The sequence below is a fragment of the Mustelus asterias genome, chromosome 8, assembly GCF_964213995.1.
Source record: "Mustelus asterias chromosome 8, sMusAst1.hap1.1, whole genome shotgun sequence".
In the NCBI taxonomy this organism is placed as follows: Eukaryota; Metazoa; Chordata; class Chondrichthyes; order Carcharhiniformes; family Triakidae; genus Mustelus; species Mustelus asterias.
Window position 1 is genome coordinate 121,771,254 of NC_135808.1, and position 24,769 is coordinate 121,796,022.

General features: G+C 44.5%; 1 protein-coding gene across 2 annotated transcripts in view; it reads right to left on the reverse strand.

Annotated features, from left to right (window-relative positions):
- btbd8 (BTB domain containing 8) overlaps positions 1 to 24,769 on the reverse strand; it is a 112,841-nt gene that overhangs the window by 49,356 nt on the left and 38,716 nt on the right. Inside the window, exons 3-7 of one of the 2 annotated variants that reach the window (XM_078218894.1) lie at positions 21,594 to 21,901; positions 20,361 to 20,481; positions 19,079 to 19,168; positions 12,713 to 12,793; positions 3,757 to 3,853 (exon numbers count right to left, since the gene is read on the reverse strand). In XM_078218894.1, the coding sequence (XP_078075020.1) occupies positions 3,757 to 3,853; positions 12,713 to 12,793; positions 19,079 to 19,168; positions 20,361 to 20,481; positions 21,594 to 21,901 (697 nt within the window). Of the gene's footprint in view, positions 1 to 3,756; positions 3,854 to 12,712; positions 12,794 to 19,078; positions 19,169 to 20,360; positions 20,485 to 21,593; positions 21,902 to 24,769 lie in introns of both variants that reach the window. The other variant, XM_078218893.1, reaches the window with a different exon arrangement.

Genomic DNA, 24,769 nt, shown 5'->3' on the forward strand with positions numbered 1-24,769 from the left:
GACATTTCAATTGACTTTTAGTGGCGCGTGTACATGCAGACATCCAACAAATCTTTGTTCCTTTACTGTTCCTAGATTCTGTCCATTAAGAAAAAGATTCAAATGCACCTTTTTTTGGATCTAAAGTGAATGAGTCACAGCTCCTGTGAACTCCATTCGCAGTCCTATTCACTCACATAATCTGTGTCATTTTGTAATGTCCCATCTGCACAACTGGCTGTGCCTCCTTCCAATGGAATCTGTTAATTTGGATAGACAGTTCTCTATTCATTCAACCAAGTTATTAATAAATGCATTGAAAAGTCAAGGCCCCAGAAGGGATCCCTGGCAGCATCACTGGCCACTGGAAGACAAAAGCTTTCGTTGATGTAATTTGAACTGTGCATGATGTGTTTTGGAAAGAATTTCAGATGAACTTTTCTGATGTCTGTGTTTGCAGAGTCTTCGGGGATGGCTAGAGTAACAATTCAAACTAAAGTTAATATAGCACCAATATTAATCCTTTGCCTACTGCAACTAACCTGTAATCAGGGGCTCAGTGATCAGAAAGCTGCGTTCACATCTCCCTCACTCCCCACAAAAATCAACTCATTTCAAAGCTTCAATAACAATAAAATCTACCCTCCAGAGTTCAAACTTAGGCTAGATCTAGTCATGGGCTGTGATTTAGAAAGAATTCCCTTATTCAATGGATGTTTACAATTGCTGGATCATGCTCGGAGCTCTGTATTAAGCACAACAAGTTACATATGCTGATAGTCAAAGCACTATTTATAACAACTACATCAACAAAAGATGCATGCCAAGGTTGTGATTAAGTACGCCATGATCTAACTGAATGGCCTATTCCTTATTCTACGCTCCTAGATGCTTCCTGGTTTTTACAACAATGATAGTTGTCATGGCCACGACCAGAGACTAGCTTTCAACTCCCTTGCATTTCACTAGCTACAGTGATGAGATTGAATCCATGTCCCCCAATCCATTGGATTACTAGTCCAGCGAGATTACCAATACACATCTCCCTGTAAAAGTAGTGAGATGTAGGAGCTAGGTAGACCAACACATGCCAGGTGGCAAAATCTCACCAAAACACATCAAATTCAGCTCCAAGCTTAGGGTTTCGAATGTGAGATGTTTAAAGATTACGATGGCTGGGAATCAAAGCTGCGTTAATGGCTTGGAAGGCAGTCATGCTCACCAATTTACCACTAAATAAAGTGATGATGATGTGGAGATGCCGGCATTGGACTGAGGTGGGCACAGTAATAAGTCTCACAACGCCAGGTTAAAGTCCAACGGGTTCATTTGGAATCATGAGCTTTCGGAGCGCTGCTCCTTCATCACTCACCTCATGAAGGAGCAGCGCTCCAATAGTTCGTGATTCCGAATAAACCTGTTGGACTTTAACCTGGTGCTGCGAGACTTCTTACTGTGATAATGACCAGATAATCAGTAATTTTTTTCCCACAACAATTGATAATGCTTTAATGGTCATCATTAGAACATAGAACAGTACAGCACAGAACAGGCCCTTCGGCCCACGATGTTGTGCCGAGCTTTATCTGAAACCAAGATCAAGCTATCCCACTCCCTATCATCCTGGTGCACTCCATGTGCCTATCCAATAACCGCTTAAATGTTCCTAAAGTGTCTGACTCCACCATCACTGCAGGCAGTCCATTCCACACCCCAACCACTCTCTGCGTAAAGAACCTACCTCTGATATCCTTCCTATATCTCCCTCCACGAACCCTATAGTTATGCCCCCTTGCAATAGCTCCATCCACCCGAGGAAACAGTCTTTGAACGCTCACTCTATCTATCCCCTTCATCATTTTATAAACCTCTATTAAGTCTCCCCTCAGCCTCCTCCGCTCCAGAGAGAACAGCCCTAGCTCCCTCAACCTTTCCTCATACGACCTATCCTCCAAACCAGGCAGCATCCTGGTAAATCTCCTCTGCACTCTTTCCAGCGCTTCCACATCCTTCTTATAGCGAGGTGACCAGAACTGCACACAATATTCCAAATGTGGTCTCACCAAGGTCCTGTACAGTTGCAGCATAACCCCACGGCTCTTAAACTCCAAGCCCCTGTTAATAAAAGCTAACACACTATAGGCCTTCTTCACAGCTCTATCCACTTGAGTGGCAACCTTTAGAGATCTGTGGATATGGACCCCAAGATCTCTCTGTTCCTCCACAGTCTTCAGAACCCTACCTTTGACCCTGTAATCCACATTTAAATTAGTCCTACCAAAATGAATCACCTCACATTTATCAGGGTTAAACTCCATTTGCCATTTTTCAGCCCAGCTTTGCATCCTATCTATGTCTCTTTGCAGCCTACAACAGCCCTCCACCTCATCCACTACTCCACCAATCTTGGTGTCATCAGCAAATTTACTGATCCACCCTTCAGCCCCCTCCTCTAAGTCATTAATAAAAATCATAAATAAAAATTAGATTTTTAATTCCAGATATTTTGTTCAAATTGAATTCAAATTTCACCACCAGTCACGTAACGGCGGGGGTAATTTAACTTCCGGGGATTTCACTCAAGGTCCAAGGAGGCTGAAAACTTTCAGCGTCTTCTTGCAACAATAGCAGAGGCAGCAACAGTTAATTTTGAGGTGACAGGGGGCACACTGCATAATTTCAAGGATTGGTGGGAGTCCAAAACGCTAAAATAGCATCAGCAGGGGAAAACAAAAGTCAGAAAAACAAATTGAAAAGAATCTTTGGAGTAGCCCACTGGGACGCTGAGGAATGTAACTGCTGAGCAGACCAGCCTGAAGTGAAACCAGGCAGAGTATTTAGTCTATTTCTTGTTCTTCGACGCACTCTCTCCTGGCTGGCCATTGGAGAACATAAAGCATGGTAGTTGGCCTCAAGACAATCTTCAGTCTAGACCAGGGAAATGTAACAGCTGCAGATTCTTATGAAGGTGCGTACACGTAAAAGAAGGATTGTTTACAATGAATGGGGGAAGGGGTTACAAACTGAGAACTTAGTGAATGCAACACAAGTTAATTTAGATAGTACAGTGCACGTTCTCCCCGTGTCTGCATGGATTTCCACCGGGTGCTCCAGTTTCCTCCCACAGTCCGAAAGACGTGGTTAGGTGCATTGACTAGGGAATTTTCACAATAACTTCAGTGCAGTGTTAATGTAAGCCTACTTGTGACACTAATAAGCTTAAACTTACCCACAACTAAATTCACAGGTACACAATGTTCACTTTAAAAACACAATGGTGTCTATTGCCTCAACAAAGCAATTGCCGAGAATCAACGAAACAAAATCTCAGAAATTACATTGTTCGCGTATTTTTAAAATGGAGAACTAACTGTTCGTATCCAAATTAAACAGTTCCACAGAAATAGGGGATGAGGAGCATATCAGCCATGATCGAATGGCAGGACAGACTCGATGGGCTGAATGGCCTAATTCTGCTCCTATATGTTATGAACTAGGCCACCAAAATAAAATCTTACATTTAAAAAAAAATCCCACAAGGCAAGATTGCCCTCTGTCCAAAGCAACAGCATGAATATGGAAAGCCCAAAAGACAATGAAATAAGAAAACTAACACCAAACATCTGAAAACGAGAATTGTGATCATACTTCTCGCAGAAACTGCACTCTTGGCTTGCTCTGCATTTTAATTTGATTTATTGTCACATAACCCAACATACATATTAACATAGTGAAAAGTATCATTACATCATTATTAAAACAAAAGCAAAATGTTACCTTGTGAAAAAACTTGCAATAATCTTTCTTCAGAACATGTAGGACAACTTTCTTCAACCCATCCAAGTTGTACATATCTGCTAAGGTGAGCACTGATCTGAGAGAGAAAAAAGTGCCGAGTTAGCACGAAGACTCATTCAATTTGTCACCTTCCTTTCACGTTGTGTATTTGGGACTCTTCATCATTAAATATGCTCTTACCTCACTTAGAGGTGTCTAGAATCATCAGTGTGAGCAGCGTGCGTCTGACCGATGGACCCCTAACAATGTCTATTCATTAATCATCATTTCCAAAGGGCAACCTTGTTGCCAAATAAAATAGCTGTCAATATATTGCATGTTTTGAAATGGTTTGGGGTAGAGTTTCCACTTTGGGTGCGCATCACATCTGAAATTGCGCTACTTTCCAGCAGTCCTTATTTTCCCTCAAGTTTCTGCTCAAACACATTTATTGCCGAAAGCAAAACCTGCACTGGACCAGTGCAGACGGGCAGTGTTTTAGGACACGTTAAAAAGATTGTTGATGTAAAATTATCTGGATGTAATTAAGGGTGGGAACCAGGTGCACCGTTTGATTAATGCAGCTGAAAATGTTTGTGCCTCACAAAAATAAGCCCTTTAATCGGAGTCCACCACCTGCAAATATTTTGATTTTAAATGACCGACAATGACTTGAAAACAAATTGCACAACAGAACCAATTTTCCAGTTATATTGGGGACAGAATCAGCTTCTCAATAATTAAAATGCATATATGCTAAACATTCCTATCAGTGTCCAAGGAAACCAGCTTGATTTTGAAAGCTTCCTCAAAGAAGAGTAACCAGAAACTGCCGATTAGGTCTGGCTAGTTATGCAGGCAGCGTCTGCTTCTATTCTTCAAGTTACAAAGCGAATGGGCAGAGCGGACCGGACAGAATCCATCTCCTTGCTTGCTCCAAAAAAAAACCCAATTCAAATTGAATCCAATTCATGGTCCCCACAAGAGAGACATACAAGATCCAAGCTGACAAGGCATTGCGCACCTGATCTTGGGCTTGATCTGACACTTGTGCCTTGACCTCGATCGGGCAAGGCTCATAAAATCTCGCCCGAGGCCAATGGAGAATTCCGTTCTGCGAACCGAGGTGGTAAAATTCCAGCCTTGATCACAGCCCAAAGGCCGCGAAGGTGCGTACCCCTGCCAAGCGAAGGGCTCAATGAGTTGAGCTATAGGCTCGGAGCAGCTAAAGTCATTAAAACTAATGTTTTTTTTTTAAAAAAAAAATCTAACATAAAAGGGTCACAAACTCAATTTGCACTTCAGGTTCTGTGAGAGCTCTTTTGCTGATTTCAAGCAAATTGCACCAAAATCCAGTGAAGAGCAGAAATGCCAGACTGTTGTGTTTGCTGGATGCACATAGCTCGGGTTTTCTTCAAAGTTGAGTAATTATAGACAACTGAAGTAACAGCCACAGCATGTTTCAGCAACTTTGAATTTTTTTAAAAAATCATTAAAAATAAATTTCAGCTCAGAGGTAAAAGGCAGAGCTAGCAAAAATCTTTCTGGCTGTATTGCAAGGCTGTAGGTTGAAGTACTTTCTCCCCTTCTGCTTCAATTAGTTTCTAGTCATCCTACATTCTAGCAATTCCTCATTTTGCATTGTAGCTGCGTTCCTGAATACTGAAAATTTAAGTGGATCAACCTTAAACGAACCAGATTTTCCCTCACAGCCAACTTAGAAGCTGCAGTTTGGTTCTATAGAACCTCTCCCATTAGAAACATTCTTAACCTGCAAGTTAAAATACCACACATTCCCAAATTCATACATTTTTAAAATGAAATAACTCGCAAGATAAAATAAGTTTACTTTAAAAATACGCCAGCCCCTTTCCATTTACCCTCCACTTGCTCCCGAACCCTCGTTTTGAGTCAGGGAACGGGAGAGTGTGGGGGAGTTAGACAGATTTTTAATTGGTAATGGGTTGAAGGGTTATGGGGAGAAGGCAGGAAAATGGGGATGAGGAGCAAATCAGCCATGATCGAATGGCGGAGCAGACTCGATGGGCCGAATGGCCTAATTCTCCTCCTATATCTTATGAACTTATCAGTGGGAGGGGCTGCTTAAAGACGGAGCCAGCTAGCTCGCTCGGTGCTGTGCTGATCCCAGAGTGAAATAATGCTAAAGCAGAGGTTCCGATGCAGAGTATATTATATTCGCATCGTTAAATGAGGCAACTTAAAAACGGAGACTGACTGTAATGTGATCAGAGACATATGTTGCTGCAAGTGTCTGCTGTACATTTCTTGGGATCGTGACAAATGGCACTTCATACGAAAGACAAACTAGCCAATAGCAGTTCATAATAAAACACTAATGCTCCCGTTAGAAATTTAACGTGAAATCCATGAACAAGTTTGGCAGTTTCCAGTGACCGGTGCTGAGCCCAATTGCTTCTGTAAATTACTGAATATCAAATGTTTGTTGATTCCAAGATTTCAAAATTACCACAAAGCGATCTGCATGTGCCATGCCTGGGGAGAGAAAAGCAGATTGGTCGTCTCCTGACAACAGAAAAGGAATTAATATCACCAGCACAATGATCAGGAGCATGGGATTTCTGATTGGACACTGAGGAGTTACTTGACAGATGTACAATTTGCAAAGTCATTAAGCCACCAGTGCTTTCTGCGGAAGAGAATTCCACAGACTAACAATCTCCGAGAGAATAAATTTCTCCTCATCTCTGTCCCAAGTGGGAGATCTCTCATTCTTGCACCTGGTCCTCATCCCGCCTCATAAGAGGAAACATCTTCCTGGCATCCACCCTGTCAAATCTCCTCAGGATCTTGTATGTTTCAATAAAATTGACTTTCATTCTTATAAACTCCAATGGGTATAGGCCCAACCTGTTCAACCTTTCTTCATAGGATAAGCCTGTCATCCCAGTAATGGGTCGAGTGAATCTTTTCTGACCCGATTTCCATGGCACTCCACTAGTTACAGCCCGCCAACCAAAAAAAAGACCCATTTTCCACCCTGATCTCTGCTTTCTGTTGGCTCACCTAACCTCAACACCAATTGTACAATTCAATTATTTTCGTACCACATCAGTAACTAATCAATTTTTGGTTTAAATATCTTAGCTAGCAAACATGCCCAATTCCTGACCGTCTGCAAGAGGCTTCATTTTTGCCAATTTACTCGGAACGTGTGCTTCCAGATCAGAGAATCTGAATCTTGGATCTTTCTGGAGTCAACGAGTTGTTCATCTGACATTAAGGCGAGTGAGTGCCAGTAACAACAGTAGGTCAATGGCCTGGTGGTATCTCCATGACAACAAATTCAAAACTGGTCTGTTGAGCAAACAAAGTAAAAGATGGGAACATGTCTTTCCAGCCACTCCTCCCTCCACCATTATTTGATAATTCCATTAGGAGTTCCTCTCGCCACCACATGTTGATTCCCTACTTTTAAGGGTGATGCACGACAATCAAGCACGTGGAACAAGGCTTCAGCTATTGAAGGCTTTTATTAGCAAACAATGGAACTAACTAACACGAGTACACCAGTTCAGACTGGAGGGGTCCTGCCGGAGCAGAGGGTCTTATACCTCTCCCCCGGAGGCGGGGCCCGACCGGGATGTGCCATAACAACATTTACCACAGGTAAACACCCTAACCCAACAACATTATACAACCCCCACAGTGGCAACACCCTAACCCAACAGTAACATAAGAACAACCCCCAGTGGTAACCAACAATGGTTCACCACATTCACCCCTCCTTTAAAAACAAAGGCCGGCGGGGCGCAAAACAGGTCATATATGTACAAAATTCACAAGTCCAGACGGTCTGGAGGACCGCACCGTCGCTGTGATCTCCTCAACACCGGTTGCGACACCGGAGCAGGTGCTTGCGGTGGCGTTCTCTCCAAAACAGCGTCCGGCTGTCCCCTCGAGGACTCCCGGGCCGGTTGACCCTGGTGAGGCGATGGTGCAGGGGATCCTGGAACCTTCTGTGGTGGCGCCGATCTCCGAGTCTCAGGCAAGCTGTACATGGGAGTATAACTGTTATGCACTGGTCCCGGTGCTGACCGCGCCACGTCTGGGGAAGAGATAAGTAGTAGGGGATTCGTGACAGGGGGTATGGGAGCGACAGGAGTTGCTACGTCCCCTGCGGGCGCCAGGTCTCGAATGGAGACTGTGTCGTCTTGCCCGTCAGGATATGCCACATAGGCATACTGAGGGTTGACGTGGAGGAGTTGGACTGGTTCGACCAAGGGGTCGGACCTGCGGGCCCTCACATGTCGCCGCAGAAGGACGGGTCCTGGGTACGTCAACCAGGCTGGTAATGAGACCCCCGAGGACGACTTCCGAGGGAATGAGAACATCCTCTCGTGGGGAGTAGCATTGGTTGCCGTACACAGGAGGGAGCGGATAGAATGAAGCGCATTTGGAAGGACCTCCTGCCAACGGGAGACTGGAAGGCCCCTGGATTTCAGCGCCAGTAGGACAGCCTTCCAGACTGTAGCATTCTCCCTTTCCACCTGTCCGTTACCCCTAGGGTTGTAGCTCGTGGTTCTACTAGAGGCAATCCCGTATGAGAGCAGGAATTGCCTCAAGTCGTTGCTCATGAACGACGAGCCCCTGTCGCTATGTATGTAGCAGGGGTACCCGAACAGGGTAAAAAGCTCACTGAATGCCTTAATCACGGTGGCAGTCCACGTGTCCGCACAGGGGACAACAAACGGGAACCGGGAGTACTCATCTATTATATTGAGAAAATAGACATTCCGGTCCGTTGAGGGAAGGGGGCCCTTAAAATCCACACTCAGCCTCTCGAAGGGGCGAGTGGCCTTGACCAATTGTGCCCGGTCCGGTCGATAAAAGTGCGGTTTGCATTCCGCGCAAATCCGACAGCTTCTCGTCACTGACCTGACATCCTCCACCGAGTAGGGCAGGTTGCGGGCTTTTACGAAGTGGTAGAGTCGGGTGACTCCAGGATGACACAGGTCATTGTGGAGGGCCTTCAAGCGGTCCTCCTGCATGATGGCGCATGTTCCGCGCGAGAGGGCATCCGAGGGCTCATTGAGCTTCCCTGGACGATACATAATATCGTAATTATAGGTGGAGAGCTCAATTCTCCACCGCAAGATCTTATCGTTCTTGATCTTGCCCCTCTGCGTGTTACTGAACATAAACGCCACGGATCGTTGATCCGTGATCAGAGTGAACCGCTTCCCCGCCAGGTAATGGCGCCAGTGTCTGACTGCCTCCACAATGGCCTGGGCCTCCTTCTCCACCGCTGAGTGCCGAATTTCGGGGCCTTGAAGGGTGCGGAAAAAGAACGTGACAGGCCTGCCTGCCTGGTTTAGTGTGGCGGCTAGGGCGAAATCAGATGCATCACTCTCCACCTGGAAAGGGATGGATTCATCCACCGCGTGCATCGTGGCTTTCGCAATGTCACTTTTCAAAACCTTGAAGGCCAATTGGGCCTCCGGCGTGAGTGGGAAGGTCGTGGACTTGATAAGCGGATGGGCTTTGTCCGCGTAGTTGGGGACCCACTGCGCATAATATGAAAAGAAACCGAGGCATCTCCTCAGTGCTTTTGTGCTAGCGGGCAAGGGAAGTTCAGTAAGGGGGCGCATACGGTCTGGATCAGGGCCAATGACCCCGTTTTCCACCACGTATCCAAGGATAGCTAACCTGCGCGTACGGAATATGCACTTCTCCCTGTTATAGGTCAGATTCAGGCGAGATGCAGTGCGCAGAAAGTGTTGGAGATTCGTGTCATGGTCCTGCTGGTCATGGCCGCAGATGGTGACGTTATCCAGGTACGGGAAGGTAGCCCGCAACCTGTTCTGGTCCACCATTCGGTCCATAGCACGCTGGAAGACCGAGACCCCATTGGTGACACCAAATGGAACCCTGAGAAAATGGTATAGACGACCATCCACCTCAAAAGCCGTATATTGTCGGTCCTCTGGGCGGATGGGGAGTTGATGGTAGGCGGACTTAAGGTCTATGGTAGAGAACACTCGGTACTGCGCAATCTGATTGACCATATCAGAAATGCGCGGGAGAGGATACGCATCCAGCTGCGTATAACGGTTAATGGTCTGACTGTAGTCGATGACCATCCGAGGTTTGTTCCCGCTTTTAACTACCACGACCTGCGCTCTCCACGGACTAGCACTGGCCTGTATGATCCCTTCCTTGAGGAGCCGCTGAACCTCAGATCTGATAAAGATCCGGTCTTCAGCGCTGTAACGCCTACTCTTAGTAGCGATGGGCTTGCAGCCTGGTACCAGATTCTTAAATAAAGAAGGTGTGGTGATTTTTAGTGTGGAAAGATTGCATGCGGGGCGCTTTGGGCAATTTGGAGGCTGCGGCTGATTCCCTACTGCCAGTGAAGGGAGTGGCCCACCGTACTGTAGGATCACACTCTTCATGTGGACCATAAAATTTAGTCCGAGGAGAATTGGCGCACAAAGGTGCGGTAACACAAGGAGCCTGTATTGCTCGTAAATTGTGCCCTGTACCTCTAGGGTTACCATACACCGTCCTTGGATCGGTACAGACCGGGACCGTGATGCCATGGAAATTGTCTGCTTGGCAGGTAGAACCCGGAGTCCACACCTTTTTGCAGTGTCAGGGTGTATGAAACTCTCGGTGCTCCCACTGTCAAACAGACAATACACAGTACGACCATTTACCTTGATGTTCATCATGGAATTATCAAGCCTGTGGTGCTTTGTCTGGTCCAGGGAGATCGACGCCACCGTTGGCCCCTGGGCGTCACTGCATGCAGCCGATGTTGATGCTGAGGACCCCTGCTGGTCGCTCCTAGTCGTCGTTGACCATGATGGCCGCCCCCATGAATCGCACGTGGGCGAGGGCGCCAAACGTAGCGACTCCTGGTGGTCTTCCTCCTCCTCCGTCAGCCACGATGGCGCCGTCCTGGATTCGCACGTGGTCGGACCTCGTGGGTACTGCGACGCCGAAGGAGATTGTCTCCGCTCTGGAGGATCACAAGCTGCACTGCCGTTTTTGGGCTTCGACCTGCAAACTTTACCATAGTGGTCTTTTTTACCACATTGGCTGCAGATTGCCGTTTTTGCAGGACACTGTTGCCGTGGATGCTTGGCCCTGCCGCAAAAATAGCATCGCTGGCCGCCTGGAGCTGGCGCCGTCGTCGGATCGATATGGGAGCGTGAGCCCATGTGGCGAGGAGGGATTTGAGCTTGCTCTTGCCACGTTGTCTCCACGTGGTCTTCGGGGTACAGAGCCAAGCTTTTCGACGCTGCTTCCAGCATCTCAGCCATCTCCATCGCTTGGGTCAAGTTGAGGTTCCCTTTCTCCAGTAACTTAAGCCGGATGTACGAGGACCCTACCCCTGCTACGAACGCGTCTCGGGCGAGGTCGTACATATATTGTTCGGCTGATACATCTTTACAATCGCAACCCCTGGCAAGCTGCAGGAGCTCATTGGCGTAGTCCTCCATGGTTTCGCCCGACTGCCGACGTCGTGTAGCGAGGAGGTAACGAGCGTGTATCTCGTTGGGTGGTCTCGTGTATCGTTTCTTCAAGAGCTCGATGGCCCTCGGGTAAGTGGTGGCCGCACGAATTGCAAGATAAATCGTGTCGCTTACCCTTGCGTGGAGGACCTGGAGTTTGTCGTTGTCTGTCGTAACTGCTGCAGAGGCTGCCAGGTAGTCTTCGAAACACTTCCACCAGTGGTCGAAGGTGTTAGCGGCACCGACCGCACGTGGGTCCAGCGCCAGACGTTCTGGTTTTAATATTTGTTCCATACTCCCTTTACTGTCGAGAGTTTTCTGTTTGCTAATAAAATTGATGCACGACAATCAAGCACGTGGAACAAGGCTTCAGCTATTGAAGGCTTTTATTAGCAAACAATGGAACTAACTAACACGAGTACACCAGTTCAGACTGGAGGGGTCCCGCCGGAGCAGAGGGTCTTATACCTCTCCCCCGGAGGCGGGGCCCGACCGGGATGTGCCATAACATTTACCACAGGTAAACACCCTAACCCAACAACATTATACAACCCCCACAGTGGCAACACCCTAACCCAACAGTAACATAAGAACAACCCCCAGTGGTAACCAACAATGGTTCACCACAAAGGGGCATTAAGTTCCTTCCTTTTTATTCATCTGTGGGACATGGGCATTGTCGGCTGGCCAGTATTTATTGCACATCCCTCCTTGGCCTAGGGCACACTCTCTTCCACCTTCTTCTGTCAGGAAAAAGATACAAAAGTCTGAGGTCACGAACCAACCGGCTCAAGAACAGTTTCTTCCCTGCTGCCACCAGACTTTTGGATGGACGTACCTTGCATTAAGTTGTTCTTTCTCTACACCCTAGCTATGACTGTAACACTACATTCTGCACTCTTTCGTTTCCTCCTCTATGAACAGTATGCTTTGTCTGTATAGTGCGCAAGAAACAATACTTTTCACTGTAGACTAACACATACGACAATAATAAATCAAAATTGAGAGTCAACCACATTGATGAGGCTCTGGAGTCACATGTTGGCCAGACCAGGTAAGATTTCCTTCCCTAAAGGACATTAGTGGACCAGATGGGTTATTCCGACAATCGACAATGGTTTCATGATCATCAGTCGCCTTAATCCCAGATTTTAAAAAAATTGAATTCAGATTAAACCATCTGCCATCAGACCCTGGATTAATAGTCTAGCGATAATGCTACTGGGCCATTGCCTCCCCTTCCTCTCGTCCAGTTACCAGCCTCCCTTCACAACTGATTCTTTTATTCCCAAGAGATAGACTGAGACCCTTGTACTGAGATTAGCAAGTTCAGAAAGCTTCAGAGTAAAGTCCTCAAACATTTTACATTTCCTAAATTATAGATGACAGTTTTAAATCAGAGACAGACAGACACCTTTTCCACTGAACGTATTTAAATCCAAAACAAAAATATTTACCGTGGGAGTGCTTCTTTGGGCAAGTCTAAAATGGCTCCATATAAAAAGTTCATCATGATTTCCACTTCTATATGGCTCACACTGTAATTAAAACATAACATGTCTTTATATTGGTTATATTGAAAACACGAACAGTGAAGACAATTTACGAACAAAGAATTTTTAAAAAATCAAACACTTCTAAAAAGTTCCCAGGCAGACAACCTGCGCTCTCAACCTGCCTAATGCTCCCCCGCATCCCCCAATTGATCCAAGAATGGCTTAAGGTCTTACTTAGGTTATCATGTGTTGACTGGGAGATAGCTACCCTGAGAACAGTCAAGATGAGGATCTCAATTTATTGGGTAATACATTGCCACTGAACCTTGCTGACGCATGCAAGGTGATTGGCAAAAATACAGCAATGTGAGGAAGAATCTTTGTACACAACAAGCAGTGGTTAGGATTCGGAATCTATTGTGATGGAGGCAGATTCAATCTTGGCTTTCAAAAGAGAATTGGAGCATACGAGAAGAAAAAAATTGCAGGGAGACAGGGAAAAGGCTGGGTGAATTGCCCTTGCAGAGAGCTAGCACAAATGTGATGGGCTGAATGGCTTCCTACTGTGCTACCACCATTTGATGGTTCCATGATTCTATATTGCATGCCCACAAAGCGATATTTTGGGGGAAATCAAAATATTCTATAATATAAAAGAATGGCAATGCAGGTGGAGAAGGTAGTCAAGAAGGCATACGGCATGCTTGCCTTCTTCGATCGGGGCATTGAGTTTAAAAATTGGCAAGTCATGTTGCAGCTTTATAGAACCTTAGTTAGGCCGCACTTGGAATATAGTGTTCAATTCTGGTCACCACACTACCAGAAGGATGTGGAGGCTCTGGGGAGGGTACAGAAAAGATTTACCAAGAGGGCATTAGCTATGAGGATAGATTGGAGAAACTTGGTTTGTTCTCACTGGAGCGACAGAGGTTGAGGGGAGACCTGATAGAAGTCTACAGGATTATGAGAGGCATGGACAGAGTGGATAGTCAGAAGCTTTTCCCCAGGGTGGAAGAGTCAATTACTAGGGGGCATAGGTTTAAGGTGCGAGGGGCAAGGTTTAAAGGAGATGTACGAGGCAGATTTTTTACACAGAGTGTGGTGGGTGCCTGGAACTCGTTGCCAGGGGAAGTAGTGGAAGCGGATACGGTAGTGACTTTTAAGGGGCGTCTTGACAAGTACATGAATAAGATGAGAATAGAGGGATATGGTCCCTGGAAGGGTAGGGGGTTTTAGTTAAGTCGGGCAGCATGGTCAGTGCAGGCTTGGAGGGCCGAAGGGCCTGTTCCTGTGCTGTAATTTTCTTTGTTCTTTGTAATATATTCCTTTATTTATCGCTTACGATCAGTTAATGAGCATATGAAACATAATTAGCATAGTCAGTTACTGCACCAATCATCAGTGACTAAATTGGCACGTGCATTTAATACGCAATTTCCAGTCACGGCTCATCAGTTTTTGCCTGAAGCCAGCACCTTGGCGCTGAAATTTAGTCTGCACTGGTGAACAGCTCAAGAATTCCAGCACGTTCCTGAATCCCTTTGAAATAAATCTAAGCTGCTTCTGTGATGTATTTTTCCTCAGAAATACAGATACATTGCTAATGATGCCCTGATGAATATACTTCCTTAAAAATCACTTCAAGATTATATACTCCAAGTTGTATCGTCACTAATGAATGCCAGGCCTTTAAACGGGTTTAGATTATTGAACTGCCAAGATGTGTTACAATTAACCATCTAAAACTATGTATACTGCTCGCTCTGTGCTTCTGGAATATCTTCCACTAAATCCAAAAACACCAGCCAGAAAATGCGACAGACGAGGATAAAATCATTCACAGACAAGGAGCACTCAATGCAAACGGATACTTTAAGTGCTTTATATTTGAGGACATCTTCGAGAGCATGCATTACGAATTTCCTGCTGCCTCCGTATCCAGTTTCTTCAAAACTACAGATCATATTAATGACACAGCGACAGATTTAAAATGCTGGATATTCATGCAGACTGAAGAAACAAAATAATAGCTGGAAATAAAAATAATGAACCCAACCCAACAAGATGGAAAAACAAGCTGGGCGGCACGTTAGCACTGCTGTCTCACAGCGCCAGAGACCCGGGTTTGATTCCGGGCTTGGGTCACTGTCTGTGTGGAGTTTGCACGTTCTCCCCGTGCCTGTGTGGGTTTCCTCCGGGTGCTCCGGTTTCCTCCCACAGTCTGAAAAACGTGCTGGTTAGGTGCATCGACCATGCTAAATTCTCCCTCAGTGTACATGAACAGGTGCCGGAGTGTGGCGACCAGGAAATTTTCACAGTAACTTCATTGCAGTGTTAACGTAAGCCTACTTGTGACACCAATAAATAAATTTTAAGAATACTGGGAATACATAGTCGGCCTACAACTATCCAACATAAAAAGGACAGATTTGTATTGGGTGTGGGCCACTTGTTACAAATGCAAAGTAGGTGCACCCTTTTATAGGTCTCAACAAACAGACAGCAGGGCAGAACAACAGATACAAGGGAAGTCACCGAGGTGTGTCTTGCTGGGAGAAAAGGAGTGACTATTAAGCTGTTCCTTTTAATGCTACATATCTGCTAGAAGTGTGGGTTTTGTAAGACAATTTTATTTTAAATGTATTCCTCTGTGAATAAATGATGCGGGTGTCGCTGGCATTGCCAGCATTCAGGTGCCCATCCCTAATTGCCCTTGAACGGAGTAGCTTACTGGACTATTTCAAGAGGACATTAGACCATTTCAAGAAGGGAGTGTAAGTAAGAGTCAGCTGCAGTACTATGGACCTGGAGTCACATGCAGGTCAGACCAGTTACAGACGCAGGTTTCCTTCCCTAAAGAACATCAGCGAACCAGATGGATTTTCATGACAAATTATGACAGTTTCATGGTCACTATTACTGAGACTAGCTTTTAATTGCCAATTGTGTTAATTGAATTTAAATTCCACCCACTACAGTGGTGGGATTTGAATCCATGCCCCATTAGTCTGGGCCTTTGGATTATTAGTCCAATGACATTCCCACTACACCATCATCTCCACCATCCAGTTGCATTAGTTAGTTCATGTGGAAGGACCTTTTTTTATTTAAAAAAAAAAGAGGTTTGATGTATTAGTTGCCTGCTATTAATGTTTAATCTATATTTATTTTAGTTTGTTTGTTACAGTAAAGGTCTTTAAAAATGAAATCCTGTCCACCAGTTCTTTCTGGCGGTCACTGGGAAGTTAACTTCTTTTTAAAAAGTTCTTGGTCTCAATGGGGGTTATAATATATTCAAAACGGCAACATCCACAATCTTCCAGTGCAGAGAAAGTCAAGGTTCACTAAGTGGAGACATTTCTCATCCCAATCCTAAATGATTGTCCCCTCATCCTGAAACTGTCCCCCTATGTTCTAGATTCCCCATCCAGCTGAAACGAACAATGTCTACCCGATCAAACCCCTTCAGAAGCTTGTATATTTCCCGGAGATCAACTCTTATTCTTCTAAACTTTGGTGAATATTTTTTTTTCTTTCCTTAATCATGGAAACTAGTACTGCACCCGGATGTGGTCCCACCAAAATCCTGTAATAATTGTAGCAATCCTTCTTTATTCCTGTATTTCAAACTCCTTGCAATAAAGGCCATTATGTTTTTCCTAATTGCTTGATATATTTACACGCCAACATTCTGTGCTCCTTGTATGGGCAAACCCAAGTAAATATTGATGTTCTGTGAGAGAAGTTTCACACCTTCTAAAAATATTCTGCTTTTCTATTATCATCAAAGTGAAGAACTTCTCACTTCCCCACATTATAGTCTATCTGCCACCTTGTTGCACATTCACTTCATCTAAATCTCTCTGCAGCCTGAGCCTTCCTCACAGGGTATATTCCCACCCAGGGCAGCATGGTGGCACAATGGTTAGCAATGCTGCCTCACAGCGCCAGGGACCTGCTTCGATTCCTGGCTGGGGTCACTGACAGTGCGGAATCTGCACGTTCTCCCAGTGTCTGCGAGGTTTCTTCTGGGTGCTCCGGTTTCCTCCCACAGTCCAAAAGATGCGCTGGTTAGGTTGATTGGCCATGCTAAATTGACCCTAGCATCAGGGGGGTTAGCAGGGTAAATGAGGGTTACAGGAATAGGACCTCAATGGAATTGTGGTCAGTACAGACTCAATGGGCCAAATGGCCTCGTTCTGTATTGTAAGTATTCTATGGATTCTATGATTAGGTGCATCGGCCGTGCTAAATTCTCCTCCCTCAGTGTACCCATCAGGCCCCGCAGTGTGGTGACTAGGGGATTTTCACAGTAACTTTATTGCAGTATTAAGGTAAGCCTATTTGTGACACTAAAAAATAAATTAAATAAGCTTTATATCAGCAAATTAAGATACATTGCTGTCTCTTTGTCTGAGACTCCACCACTGATCCTTACAACACTGCACTAGTCACAGTCTGCCAAGAAAATATCCCATTTATGTCTATTCTTCTCTTCCAGTCTGTTAACCAATCCTCCACCCATGATATACTAGCCCAATTCCACGAGCCCTTTTATTGCCTGTTAACCTTCTGCATGGCACCTTGTCAAATGCCTTTCGGAAATCTAGGTATACTGCATCTACTGCTTTCCCTTTATCTATCCTACTTGCTACATATTCAAAAAAACAAAAATTAAAATCTGTCAAACATGATTTCTCTTTGGGAAAACCATGTTGACTTACATAACACTTCCATAATAATCGATTGCAGCATTTTCCGGATGACTGATGTTGGGCTAACTGACCTGCAGTTCTGCGTTTTCTCTCTCCTTCCTTCCTTTCTTGAATAGCTGGGTTACATTTGCCAACAGGGGCGGCAAGGTGGCACAGTGGCTAGCACTGCAACCTCACAGCAGCAGAGACCCAGGCTCAATTCCAGCCTTGGGTGACTGTGTGTGGAGTCTGCACATTCTCCCCATGTCAGCGTGGGTTTCCTCCCACACTCCAAAGATGTACAGGTTTGGTTGATTGGCCATGCTAAATTGTCCCTTAGTGCGAGAGATTCCCAGCCTCTGCCAACACTATTACTATTATCTATTACCAAGGGTGGCACAGTGCACAGTGGTTAGCACTGCTGCCTCATTGCGCCAGGGATCTGCGTACAATTCCACCCTTGGGTGACTGCCTGTGTGGAGTTTGTACATTCTCCCCGTGTCTGCATGGGTTTCCTCTGGGTGCTCTGGTTTCCTCCCACGGTCCAAAGGTGTGCAGGTTAGGTGGATTGGTCAAGTGAAATTGCCCCTTTGGGTCCCATAATATGTAGGTTACATGAATTAGCCATGGTAAATGTGTGGGGTTACAGGGATAGGGCAGGGGAGAGGGCCTAGGTAAGATACTCTATCAGAGAATCGGTGCAGACTCGATGGGCTGAATGGTCATCTTCTGCACCGTAGGGATTCTATGAATACGTTTAATCTGCTAGGACCATTCCAGAAGCTGAAGAATTTTGGAAAATCATAGCCAGCGTATCCACCAACTCTGCAGCTAACTCTTTTAGAACCCCAAGATGTAGGCCATCAGGTACTGCTGACATGAATTACCTTAACCTCTTCACTCTAAGTATTCTACATTACCCTCTACTTGTGCTAAACATTGGCAAGGCGATGGCCTAGTAGTATTGTCGTTCAACTATTAATCCAGAAACTCAGCTAATGTTCTGGGACCTGTGTTCAAATCCCACCACGACAGATGATGGAATTTGAATTCAATATAAAAAAAATTAATTTGTAATTAAAAGTCTAATGGTGACCATGAAATCATTGTTGATTGTCGGAAAAACCCATCTGGTTCATTAATGTCCTTTGGGGAAGGAAACCCGCAGTCCTTACCTGGTCTGGCCTACATGTGACACCAGAGCCACAGCAATGTGGGGTTGACTCAACTGCCCTCAGGCAACTAGGGATGGGCGATAAATGTTGGCCAGCCAGCAATGCCCGTGCCCCACGAACGAATGAAAAAAAGCCTTTCATTATTTTTATCTTGGATCAGTCCTGGAAACTGCTGTACTCAATTTGTTCCACATCAAAAAAAAATAAAAATAATTTTTTAAACATTTATTAATTCCCTTAAATTGTCATAGATATCAGTTGCTGCTGCCGGAACACTTGAACATGAGTGCACTGCTCACTTTCCATTTTCTGGCAAGTAAAAGCCAAATATTTTCCTTATGGAAATATTTAATTAGATCTTTGTCAAATTTGTATGATCCAAGTAGAGATATTGTATGCGAATGTCCTTCAGGAAGGATTATAGCCTTTCCACGCACCTACCATGCCATCATACCTACCCAGCAAGAGTGATCGACTTCCGAAAGCTTTCGACCCAGTTTCCACTTAGCATTGCTGCAAAGTAGCTGGAACGAGCACACAGGATGGCCCTGGTAAGAGAACACACGGCAGGCTTAACAATGCAAACTCTAACATTATTTTGTTATTTTTAAAAAGTTCTTAATAAATCTTTAATTCAAGCAGATTCTTTTTACCTAAAAATAGTGCATCAATCTAATTTAATTCTCACAACTAAAGCCACATAATGAACTCATTGGTGGGTGGCACAGCGGTTAGCACTGCTGCCTCACAGCGCCAAGGACCCGGTTCGATTCCCAACTTGGGTCAGTGTGTGTGGAGATTGCACATTCTCCCTGAGCCTGCAAGGGTTTCCTCCGGGTGCTCCAATATCCTCCCACAGTCCAAAGATGTGCAGGTTAGGGGATTAGCAGGGTAAATATGTGGGGTTATGGGGATAGAGCCTGGGTAAGGTCCTCTGTTGGAGAGTCGGTGCAGACCACATGGGCCAAATGGCCTCCTTATGCACCAAATACATAATTCAATTACTTAGTTTGGCACTAGTTATCTTATGGAAGTATTAAAATCAAGTGATTGAACAAACAGCCTGTATTTACAGGGGCGGCACGGTAGCACAGTGGTTCGCACCGCTGCCTCACGGTGCCAGGGACTCGGGTTCAATTCCCGGCTTGGGTAACTGTCTGTGCGGAGTTTGCACATTCTCGCAGTGCTGGCATGAGCTTCCTCCGGGTGCTCCAGTTTCCTCCCACAGTCCGAAAGACGTGCTGGTTAGGCGCATTGGCCGTGCTGAATTCTCTCTGTGTACCCGAACAGGCGCCGGAGTGTGGCGACTATGGGATTTTCACAGTAAATGTAAATCTACTTGCGACTAATAAATAAACTTTTAACTTTAAAAGTCTTTGCTACAGAAACTAAAATAATCAGAAAACAGAAGAATTGCCAAAGTGCAAAGAAGTAGCTAGTTTGCAAAATTGAGATGCTGAGAGCAAGAATGAATGATAACTTTTCATGCGATTTTTAAAAATCAGGAAAATCCTTAAAGCACAATAATTTACTTTTTTAGAAAAGCAGTTAAATAAAATTCCTTACGACAATGTGATTTAAAAAAAAACCCATAAATTTTATTCACATCAAAGCTGTAGATACACTCACACATTTGACTACCTCGATCAGTGTATTGGCAATAAATGAAGGCAACATTTCTAGGTTAGTTCTTCAGTTCACGTCAGAATATTCTTACCAACAGCCATGAAATGATTGTACCTGTGTGCATGGAAAATTCTGTTCTCAACATGAAGGGTTATGTCGGGACAACATCGTTTTCTATACAGAGCTAACAGATCAGCACCCAGCACAGATGCTGGCTCTGGCGTGGGATCATCATCTGCTCAAGAGAAGACATGAACATTGCGTCACAGGAGGTGGTTCCATTTTTGCATTAATGAAGATGCCATATCACAATTTGAACTTGGTCTCACAAGCCCAGTCACCGCAATCCACGCAGCGAACCTCACAGCAAACAGTACAACCCACACAGCAAACCTGGTGAGGCCAGACTGAGCTTTCAGCTGTGATTAGCCTTTTTCAGAGTCATAGTTTTGCCACTGTCCTCTAATAAGTAAAGTGCTCCGGTTTCCTCCCACCGTCCAAAGATAGAGTCATAGAGGTATTCAGCATGGAAAAAGGCCCTTCGGCCCAACTTGTCCATGCTGCCCGTTTTTTTTTTAAACCCCTAAACTAGTCCCAATTGCCCGCATTTGGCCCATATCTCTCTATACCGATCTTACCCATGCAACTGTCTAAATGCATTTTAAAAGACAAAATTGTACCCGCCTCTACCACCACCTCTGGCAGCTTGTCCCAGACACTCACCACCTCTGAGAAAAAATTGCGCAGGTTAGGTGGATTAGCCGTGGTAAATGTGTGGGGTTACAGGGATTGGGCAGGGAGACAATCTGTCAGCGAGTCGGTGCAGACTTGATGGGCTGAATGGTCTCTTCTGCACTGTATGGATTCTATGATCACTATCTAATGCAATTCACATAACGGCTGTTAGTGCTTTCTAACATTGACCAGCATGGACCGATGCTCTATTTTCTCTTGGTAGTCTGATATCAACTTGGAAGTAAAAGCTAGAAGTAGGAGCAGTTGTTCATGGGGCTCCTTGAACCTGCTCAGTCTGTCAGTCATTCAATAAGATGGCATCAAGAGGCAGCATGTAAAAGAGGAGGGATCCTAAAAATGAAAACTTGGTGGCTTTGCATGAAAGGAAACATCCACAGGAGTTTAAAACAACTTTCCTCCAAGATAAATTGAGGTTTGAGAAAATGAGGTTTAAATGGAAAACTACCTTTTCTATTCTATTTCATACATAATTTAGGTACAAAGGAAAAGCAAAGCTTTAGAACCTCTTAAAATTTCAGGAGTGTAAAAAGCAAGCAAGAGGCATAATGGAAGAGACAAATGGAAAAGAATAGCTAATTAGGAGTTACCTACCACTGGATAGACTCTGACCCTCTGCTTCCATTTCCTCTGGCATATCAAACATTGGTTCAGGCATGTCATCTTCCAACAGACTGGAGGTCAACATCTCCTCATTTACTTCCAAGGATCCATTATCAGGAGGAAACTGTTTGGATGGCATATTTCTGTCAAATTCTCCTCCATTGCACATCCCAACATTATGAAAAACACCATCGAGGGAACAACTGTTTTCTTCCGGCAATCTTGCTTGACTGGGCTCCTTGTTCAGAAGCAGCTCCTCCTCAAGGTGGTCTACTTTTCGATTTGCTGTATAAATCTGCCTATTACAGAATAAGCAAGACAAATTATACCAAATGCATTTTCTGCGTGCTATAGTAACTTGTATTTAATAAGCCCTTTGTGTTACCCTTTGTATTCACCCAAGGACTTTGGCAATATAAATCATACCCTGATAATTAACATGGTCAACTGTTATCATCAGCCACACAAGTGAGATGTAAATCATGTTCCCAATATATTCAGTTTATCAGGGTCCATTGAGCAAGCATGGGTGAAAGGAGCTGGGTAAAGCACACAGAAGATAACTATCCCAATAAATCTTTCAACGCATCTATTTAATAGATATCTTATTTATGCATGCACTTCTTGTCATTGCAATTTTTAGTCAAGTGTATCATAATTTTTCATCGTTTATAAACAAAAAAGAGTAAAACGCTGCAGAGACTGGCAGGATTAAACCAGAGGGCAGTACGGTGGCACAGTGGTTAGCACTGCTGCACATCGCCAGGGTTCAATTCCCAGCTTGGGTCACTGTCTGTGTGGAGTCGACACGTTCTCCTTGTGTCTGCATGGGTTTCCTCCGGGTGCTCCGGTTTCCCCTCAGTCCGAAGACATGCTGGTTAGGTGCATTGGCCATGCTAAATTCTCCCTCAGTGTACCCGAACAGGCGCTGGAGTGTGGGGACTAGGGGATTTTCACAGTAACTTCATTGCAGTGTTAATGTAAGCCTACTTGTGACACTAATAAATAAACTGCCTTTAAAAAAAATCTCTCTGCCTTAGATCTGAAATGGCAACTGGTTAACTTCTCCTCAGCTATTGCCCGATTTGCCAAGTATTTACTGTTATTCTGTTTATGTCTTTTATGAATTGTTAGACTGTGTGCCTGTCCCTGCGTTTGTTCGCCTGTGTGTCTTTCTGCCTAAACATTCATCAACTGACTGCAAGCAACTCGATGAGCAATTTGCTAATTCCCAATAATCACATTTGATACTTCCACGCTGCTATCACTTGGTCTAAAACTAGATTCACGCAATGAGTTGATTTGAAAAACTAAAGCCACGGTCTTCACACTACTTGTTACAGCCGGTTATTTATTTTTATGATCTTTTAAAATAAAGATTCTTTTATAAGTGGAGCCCTGGCAACATGAAAGGGACTGAGCTATTTGAGCTGTCAAGGCACAGGAATTTAAGGGAGCAGAAGTAACATGGGTAGAGATTAATTCAAGTCATTAATTCCAGAGTTCTTCAGAAAGCCTATAATTTAACTGTAAAAGCTAATTGTATTCAGGTGCAGGGTCAGGTTCAACTCAACGATAATCAGAAAATGCAGATCATTTTAAAATCAGCAAAATCCTTAATAAGTGAGAATTTATTTTAAAAAAACACAAATCAAATTCCTTACAACTAGAGTTTCTTTAAAAACTGAAAAACAGATCAAATTCTCTCAAATTATACATATTTAATATTTCTTTGAAACTGTCCACATTTCATATACCGCACCTGGCCTGGTCTACACGTGGAATTTGTATTTTTATATTTATTAAGAAAATTTATAAATCTCTTTCAAATAACACATGCCCAAAGAATTGTGGGTTAGGTTGATTGGCCATGCTAAATTGTCCCTTAGTGTCAGGGGGATTAGTGGAGTAAATACGTGGGGTTACAGGGATAGGGCCTGGGTGGGATTGTGGTTGGTGCAGACTCGATGGGCCAAAAGGCCTCCTTTTGCATTATAGGATTTCTATGATTCTATGTAATATTCAGAACAGGCCTTGTATTTACAATTAGCTCTGCTAGGTCCATTCAATGTACCATCACTGCCCCCCCGCCCCCGCACAACCGCCACCAGTTTACAAGTATGAAATTTAAATGTTAATACTTTTACACAACGTAGCTTTTTCTCTACCTGATCCTTAGTGATACTGTCTTGCAAGCTTGGAGAGTGGAGCGCTTTGTCTTATCTCATACATCATTACATGCAGGAGCTATTAAGTTAAGTCTTGCGAGCTAACCGCTAATTTATGTCCCATCACCAAACTCCCGACCGAGCCATAAACCTTCTGAAAGGCAATAGCCAACTTTCAGTTTCAGGATGCACATTTCCGATTTAGTACACCAGCTTTTACTGGCAATGCATAGCTCCTTCTGGGATTCCCTGAACACCAACAGCTTCCTATGGATTTCCCACAGGAAATCAAAATGCTAATAGGAGTTGGTTTTCATGCGCACAATCTGCAATTTAATACATCAAGTAATAAAATCCATGGCAAGTATTTTTCCAAGCAAAAGCAAAACAAAAACTGATCCCCAGAACTCTCATGTGGAACAGAAAATGGGAGTTCTAATGAGCTGCTTTTGAATCAGTCGTCACATCTTATACAAAAAAAAATTACTTACAAAACACACACTAGCAGTTTGTGACAGGACTACCAATCCAGAGACCCAGGGTAAAGCGCTGTGGACTTGGGTTTGAATTTGGTTAAAATCTGGAATTTAAAGTCTAACAATGACCATGAAACCGTTGTGGACTGTTGTAAAGACCCATCTGGTTCACTCATGTCCTTTAGGGAAGGAAGCTTGCCATCCTTTCCTTACCTGGCCTGGTCTGCACGCGACTCCAGATCAACAGCAATGTGGTTGACTCTTAAAATGCCCTCTGAAATGCACTCAGTTCAATTAGGGGGATGGGCAATAAATGCTGACCCAGCCAGTCAAGTCCACAGCCCAGGTATGAATAGAACAAAAGAACCACCCTTGTTCTAGATAATATGTAGTTCCCTGGGTGGAGCTCCAGTCCATGAGCTACTGATAGGCAAGTGTTGTCGCTGAGCACTTGAGGCACAAATATGCTTTGCTGCTCTTCCTCCTTACCCTCCCCTTCCCCCACCAGCTAAACCAGCAACCT